The sequence below is a fragment of the Canis aureus genome, chromosome 7, assembly GCF_053574225.1.
Source record: "Canis aureus isolate CA01 chromosome 7, VMU_Caureus_v.1.0, whole genome shotgun sequence".
Taxonomy (NCBI): Eukaryota; Metazoa; Chordata; class Mammalia; order Carnivora; family Canidae; genus Canis; species Canis aureus.
Window position 1 is genome coordinate 49,238,541 of NC_135617.1, and position 7,873 is coordinate 49,246,413.

At 35.6% G+C, this 7,873-nt stretch overlaps 1 protein-coding gene across 2 annotated transcripts in view; it reads left to right on the forward strand.

Annotated features, from left to right (window-relative positions):
- COL21A1 (collagen type XXI alpha 1 chain) overlaps window positions 1-7,535 on the forward strand; it is a 242,471-nt gene extending 234,936 nt beyond the window's left edge. For both annotated transcript variants that reach the window (XM_077903578.1, XM_077903577.1), the window contains 6 exons: window positions 2,293-2,325; window positions 2,897-3,043; window positions 3,133-3,187; window positions 3,682-3,882; window positions 4,641-4,718; window positions 6,251-7,535. In XM_077903578.1, the coding sequence (XP_077759704.1) occupies window positions 2,293-2,325; window positions 2,897-3,043; window positions 3,133-3,187; window positions 3,682-3,882; window positions 4,641-4,718; window positions 6,251-6,438 (702 nt within the window). In that variant the 3' untranslated portion in view covers window positions 6,439-7,535. The remainder of the gene's footprint in view (window positions 1-2,292; window positions 2,326-2,896; window positions 3,044-3,132; window positions 3,188-3,681; window positions 3,883-4,640; window positions 4,719-6,250) is intronic.
- The last annotated feature ends 338 nt before the right edge of the window (window positions 7,536-7,873 follow it).

The window sequence follows — 7,873 nt, forward strand, 5'->3', positions numbered from 1 at the left end:
AAAGCATATGGTCACAAGGTTGTCTGCAATATAGGATGGAAGGTGAGTGCTAATAATCAGAAGAGTTGAGAATTGAGAAACTAACAAGAGCAAAAATAACTAAGAGGAGAAATGGAGAAATGGACTAAGTTTGCCTGCATGCAACTATGTTCAATAAAATGTGTCTTTTAATTTTAGTGCTCTTCCACTTGACTCAGATCCTCTTGATGACACAACCATCTACGTCCCCATTCCCCTCATTGGCAATGCAGGCTGATCCCCTTGGTTGCCCTAAATTAATCACACAATATGTATAAACAGCTGTTCTCAAAAGAGAATCTTCACCTCTTCTTCCATTCAACCTCTGTAATCTAGGCCTTTCACCAAAAATTCTTAAAATAACTGTCTGAAAAGAAGGCTATTTCCTGTGGAGTCTGAGCTCACAACTTAGCTAGGTCCCTGGCTTTCAGAAGACACTCTCTCCACATTTTCCTTAACATGTTTTTTTTTTTTTTTTTTTTTCCTCTCACTTTTCAAGAAAAATAGCGGTCTGATCCCTCGGCAGGAATCAAGTTCCCCTGAAAGCTTCTGCCCTAAATTTGTTGGATGGTGCATTTCTCACCACCAGGAACTCTGAGCCCTGCTGGAGTACCTGGGAGTCAGAGCAACTATTGCTTTTCAGCAAGTGAATAGTTGGCCCAGGCTCTTTAAATAATCAGTACTAGTTACCTGTCCTCCTACCAAGTGCTGCCAGTGTGTGCTTTCTTGGCCTCTGTTTTGTTTTTCGCTCATGAAATCATCCTAGTGAATTCTCAGATGACTCTAATTCATTTCTAGTCCTGAGAACTCATCTCTTCTGTCTTTTCTCTTACATGAGCTCCAGTTCTAAGGTTACATCTGGTAGGGAAAACCCCTGTGTTTTTTTTTCAGAAACCTCGATATTTAAAGAATAGTCTTGCAGGGTTTTACTCACTATTTTTATATGAAAACTTAGTGGGGTTTTTTTGCTTTCATTTTATTATATTTTTACTTTTTAAAGATTTTATTTATTTACTCATGAGAGACAGAGAGAGAGAGGCAGAGACACAGGCAGAGGGAGAAGCAGGCTCCATGCTGGGAACCCCACGTGGGACTCGACCCCAGGTCTCCAGGATCACTCCCTGGGCTGAAGGTGGTGCTAAACCGCTGAGCCACCTGGGCTGCCCTTGCTCTCATTTTAATTTGAGAATCTGCCTCTGTCTGTTGCCAGACCTAATTTGTCTTCTCTTTGGTCTCATCAGGGTAAACATGTTCAAGGAACCTAGAGATGCAGCAAATTAAATATTCAAACTCAAAATTCATTGTGTGAAATGTTATACACTAAATTTTATATTGAATTGTGGAACACCAATTTTTAATTATAAAGTTGAATAATGAAATCCTATCTGTGAATGTGCAAGCTCTACCCTTGTCCCTCAACTGATATTGGGTAACTTTATAGCCTGAGTGAATGAATTTCAAAAATGGGAAATTTTAATGCCTTTCCTGAAATTTTAATTTCTTCCTTATCTCTGTAATTTGTCATTGAATATGAATGAATGAATATGTGAGAGAAGAGTAGGAAATAATTTAATAGAGCCATCCAGATGCATTCAGTGCTTGTAACAGTGAGCGAGTTTCCTGTGTGGGCTCATCAGTGTCTATATTACTTGGGAAGAATTCCAGAGCATATCTCACACTGCTTTTCTAACCTCTGAATTATCAGCAATGAGTGGTTTAGGCATAGGACACATAGGTATTTTCTTCCCTATTAATCACTTTTGATGGCATCTTTTGCTTTAACTCATCTTTTATAAGTAGTACTCAAGAATGAAACAGTTATGTAAATGAACATTTTTATATTATCCAGTTAGCATATTGCTTTGTCATTAGTTTCCTTTAAAAAGGCAAAAACAGTATCACATGTAATTCTCTCACTAATTCTGTCAGTACTTTTCAGGGATCCCTGGGTGGCGCAGCAGTTTGGCGCCTGCCTTTGGCCCAGGGCACGATCCTGGAGACCCGGGATCGAATCCCACGTCGGGCTCCCAGTGCATGGAGCCAGCTTCTCCCTCTGCCTATGTCTCTGCCTCTCTCTCTCTGTGTGACTATCATGAATAAATAAATAAAATCTTTTTTTTTTAAATAAATAAAATCTTAAAAAAAAAATTCTATCAGTACTTTTCAAATTGAAAACTAAAGTTTGATAAAATGTCAGGTAAAAGGTGCATGCCATGTTTCTAGTACTGTACCTCGCACATTGATTATAGTTTTTTTTTCTATTAATTTTCTAAGGGAATTCAAGGCCATCATGGTATGAAAGGAGAGGTATGTTTCTTTGTGTCTTATGCTCTATTTCAGTCCTTATTGCTTGCATTTTCAATACTGTATAAATCTAGCTATTGACATCACAAACAGAAAATGCCTTTCAAGTTCATTTCTTAGTGATTTTCTTAATATGTAGATTCATTCAATTAGTTATGAAATGTTACATATCTGTGAATATTAATGGTTCTTCTTCTAGATTAGGAGCTAAGTTTTTTCCTTTTTGTCCTGCATATATTTCATCAGAGAATATCGTGTTTCTGTATTTGTCTCTCTAGAATTTAAGCTCTTTGGGAACAGGCTTGTGTCACATTAAATGTATTGCCTACACAATACACTCAATAAATAGAGGATATTTGTGGAGTTGAGTGGATGGGTGAATAAATGACAGTTTAATATGATGTGAAATTTCCCTTCTGATCAATAGTAGCATTTCGCAGCTGTTCCCTGGATAATGTACATTATATATATACATGTATATATTCATATGCTCATATCCTTAAGGAATTTTGCAATGCAATTATACCTTCTGAAATATTTAAATAGAACTTTTAAAGATTTATTCTGATTTTAGAGAGGTGAGAAGGGGGAGCCTGGTGTCAGAGGTGCCACTGGACCAAAAGGAGAGTCTGGGGTGGACGGCCTAATGGGGCCTGTGGGCCCCCAGGGGCAGCCTGGGGAAGCAGGTCCACAGGGACCTCCAGGACTAGATGGGAAGCCCGTACGTATTCTGCTTCTTTCTCAGTTCTTATGTTTTCATTGCTTTTTACTTAGTATGTACATGTTATAACCCCTAATAATTTGATGCAGGGGAGAGAATTTTCGGAACAGTTTATTCGACAAGTTTGCACCGATGTATTAAGAGGTAAGTCTCAAACAGATTTTATAACTTTTTAAAATTACTAAAATCATACAGATTCTTGGTAGAAATAATAAAAGATATAATTAAGATAAGAACATAAAGGACATTTATAATCTGTTTTTTCTCTAGATGGGTAGTTTATGAAGATGGAAATGATATGTCTCTTTTATAATCTTTTCAATAAAACAATTTATCGTTATTTCACCATGGAATTAAATTTTCTTCTCTGACATAATTCTGGTCATTAAATTCATAAATATGGATGTCTATAATTTGCCAATTTCTTTTTGGGGGGTGCTTTCACTCTCCCTCCCATTTTAAGCAATTGCTACAATAAAATGATTACACAGAACAATGAGTATTTCCAGAGTTAAATTCCTAGAAGTGAAATTATTGGTCAACAGATAAGCCTCTGTAAATTGTGAAAAATGATTAGAAATGTTAGTAATGCCCATTCACCATTTAAACGTAAGGGGTGGGACTTATTTGTTTTTAAGCTCAGCTACCAGTCTTACTTCAGAGTGGAAGAATTCAAAGTTGTGATCATTGCCAGTCCCAACATGGTTCCCCTGGTATACCTGGGCCACCTGGTCCCATAGGCCCAGAAGGTCCTCGAGGATTTCCTGGTTTACCAGGAAGAGATGGTGTTCCTGGATTAGTTGGTGCTCCTGGACGTCCAGGTGCCAGAGGATTAAAAGGTACTTAACTTCATATACATAAGCAAATGAACAAGAAAGGGTAGTTTTTTGTACCTACACTCTAAACTGATTTAATTAGGCAAGAGCTCATCTTTGTTTTTATGATGACAAAAAAAGCTTTTGTCTTCCAAAGTCTTTAAACTTTGTCAACTAGTTAAAAAGCAATTGTTTTATTTTCTTAAAGCAATATTCTAAAGTAGAGAAAGGTTAAAGTTTGAAGCTTGTGAAATTATAAATTAGAAATTTTGACTATGCACTTGGAGATTTTGCCTGAGTCTTTAATAAGAAGGTCTTTAAATAGAAAGTCCAAACACTATTTCCTTTATTTTGACTTTAGTAACTTGTGTTGTGTTATCGGAAAGATTTTTTCTCTTACAGGAAAAATCATGTTTTGCAACCAAACTTCCTAATAGCCCACAACTTACTTCTCTTAGAATGTTTATGTAAAATGTCAGTTGATAATTCTTTCCTTTTTATTTACTATTATGTGAGCAGTTTAGATGTTCAAAGTAATAAACAGAAAGGGCTAATAATCCCAAACCATTTTCCTTTTTAATATTAGATCTTGTTACATATTTCCAGATCACTGATAATTTTGGTAATCTTTGCTTCAAAAATTATAATAATAAATGGCAAGCTATTTTTAAAAGATTTATTTTTTCTTTCAATGTGTGTATTAACAGCTTTGAAAGAAACAATCTAGGAGGAAGTGATTTTATAGGAAAAGTAAGCTTACTCTCATCTTTGACACTCTGTAGGCCTACCAGGAAGAAATGGGGCAAAGGGAAGCCAAGGGTTTGGGTACCCCGGAGAACAGGGTCCCCCTGGTCCCCCAGGTAAGACTTGCTATATGCTTGTAAATGTTGCTGCACATTTGGCTTTAAGAAAATCATCACAAATCTATGTCAAGAAATTTGAAATCAAGACATTTGTTTACTTTTTTGAATGAGTTGCATTCAACACATTAAGCTCTAACTCCTAGAATTTTCTTCCTCTATCATATTCATGAATCACTCAAGATTTTCTCTTGTTTATCATTTAGATGCTTTAGAAGACTACTCTGTAGACTAGTTATTGAATGGTTTTAGTGACCCATGCTTATCTAGCGTGTATCACTGTTCAGTCTTATGATTCTCAAGGAAGCAGAATAACTGTAATGGTAGACTCTTAAGTCACCCCCTGCTAGCTGTATTATTTAACTTGGTTATGCCAGCATTTCTGTTATGAAATGGTGATGAGATATTACCTGGATCATGACATTATTAGAAAATGATATGAGTTAATACATAGTGCTTTTGGAACAGTGAATAAATAACAATCATGTTTTTAATAAATGTGTACTATTATTATTTTATTTATTATTTATTTATTTTAAATATTTTATTTGAGGGAGAGAGAGAAAGAGCATGTGAGAGGGAGAGAAAGCATGAGGGGAGGGGGGCAAAGGGACAAGCAGACTTCCCACTAAGCAGGAAGCCCCATTTTGGCTCTCTCCCAGGACCCTGAGATCATGACCTGAGCCGAAGTGAAACACTCAACTGACTGAGCCACTCAGGCACTCCCTGTTATTATTTTAGATGTTATTACCTCATGAAGCTTTTGGGTAGATCAAAGAATTCAACAGTTTTTATGTAAAATACTTGAGACAATATCTACAGTTGTAGTTAAGTGTTAAATAAATGTTTCTGAGTAGTAGTAACCGGAATAATTAGTAGTAGAAAGTTCCTCAGACTGCTCTGCTCCATTTCAAAACCTGAATATTTTGTTATTTTGTTTAATCAACTTTAAAAGACCAGTATCCTAAGTTAACTGTCCTTCCTTTGAGCATACTAATTGAACTAATTAGACTAATTAGTCAATGGTTCACAAATTAGTGCTATAACACCTGTGTGTATATATTAATCACAATTATATCATGGTAATGACTATATATTTAAATGTGGAAACTTTAAAAATGTGTATAATAAAAATAGTCATCTTACTGTAAATATGGCACAACAGTGATGTTAGTTGAGTTTTAGCTTACTGATCTATTCACTTGCTAATTTATAAAAATATTGGCAGAAGATATGCTGGAAATTTAGGCAATACCAATTAAAATATTAGGATGCTAGCTCAGTGTCTTCATCAGCATGGTGATTGCTGTATTGATATAGCTTAGCCCAGCTTTATGAAAATTATGGATTATTTTTGCATAGTTTTTTTCCAAGTGGAAGGTATATAGAATTAGCAAGAGATTCTCTCCTCTTTTCACATTTGTGCAAATATGTTAAAAAATTTTTTTTTCAGTTTAAGTTTCTTACAGAATCAGCTATATCAAAAAAAAACCAAACTCCTCTGTTCATATATTGCTCATGTCCCATTTTAGGTCCAGAGGGCCCTCCTGGAATAAGCAAAGAAGGTCCTCCAGGAGATCCAGGTCTCCCAGGCAAAGATGGAGATCATGGAAAACCCGGAATCCAAGGGCAACCAGGACCCCCTGGCATCTGTGATCCCTCACTATGTTTTAGTGTAATTGTTGGAAGAGATCCATTTAGAAAAGGACCAAACTATTAGTGTCTGATGCCTCATTCAGCAATCTAGGCATGGTGCTTTTCTTTTATGGTCTTTTGCATCTCAGGAAGATAACAACAGTAATCCCTTGAAAAGAAACTAAAGTACCTCGGTGTTTTTATTATTATTTTTTTCTTAAGGAAAAATATATAAAAGTTCACATATACTGATTTTAAAGGCTCTGCAGTAATTCAGAGCCTTTAGATTAGTAGCATTAACTAAATCTCAAGGGTTTCTTCTAAGTCCATTTATTTTAATCAAAGTTGAATATAAAAAAAACCCCACCATTGCCTGTTAGCCAGTCAATTCCAGTCACTGTGAAATATTTCACATTCAGCCTCCATGCAGCAGAGTATTTGAGTTCAATTTCATGTCTTTGTGAATTTCATGTTTCATATCTCATAGCACATGCTTGTACATTAGCCAAAACATGTGTCTGGTGTTGTTGGAAATAACATCAGGGTTGATACTCAGCTGGGACAGACAGTGTTGTCATACCAGTCATTTACTCCATTGTCTGCTTATTGGGTAGGGACAGTGGACTGCTGGTCGTTCAGTGTTTTGAATATCACCTCTGAATGAGATGAATGTGTTTCTTAAAGTACATTAGCAAATTCTCAAATTCGGTTAATGATTATGCTAAGAAAGTATTGATTACATTGGGAGTGGTCATAATTGTGTAACATTAAAAACATGTTAGAAGAAAGTTTCATTGTACCCCATCAATATGTTCAAAGGAAATGCAGGTTCAGGAATACTAAAAAGACTCCATTCTTCACATTAGCTTTGTAATTGGAATGTTTGTTGTATGCCTTCATTTTCCATTTCACTTATTATATGTGTATGTTCCTATTATGTTAACTTTTATTGTAGCAAAGCTTATGGGAATAAATGCTCTAGTTGAAAGGAAAGGTAACTCCACAGATCCTAGTATGTCTTGATATTTTTAGCACTTTAGATACTTTAAAATATTATGAACAGTCTTTGTGTACTGTACTTACTGCTTTTGTAAGGAACATATTTGAGATATTTCATCCTAATCATGCTCTAAATTTTGTTACATGCTTGTTATTCAAAGTTCAATAAAGTTTTGTACAACAGGCTTGTTTGCAGTGGTTTCTTTTTTATACATAATATTAACTGTTGAGTACTATATCCACAACACATGGTCATTTATAAAATGGGTATACTTTATTAAATTATTTACCCTATTCTTTAAAAACATGTCCATCTGAAATAAAAACTTAGAAATTCCAGTAGTATGCTACTCACATAGATAGGTGCAGCACCTGCTTCCTGGCCCAGGAGTGGCTATTGATCAATTTCTAGCTTAACTGATATGTCATTCTACAACTTTGATGTGGACCCTAGAGGGGACTGAAGTCATTCAGTAGCAGAGCAGAGTCAGCCCAACGCTTGTTTTTTATTGTTTTTGCTT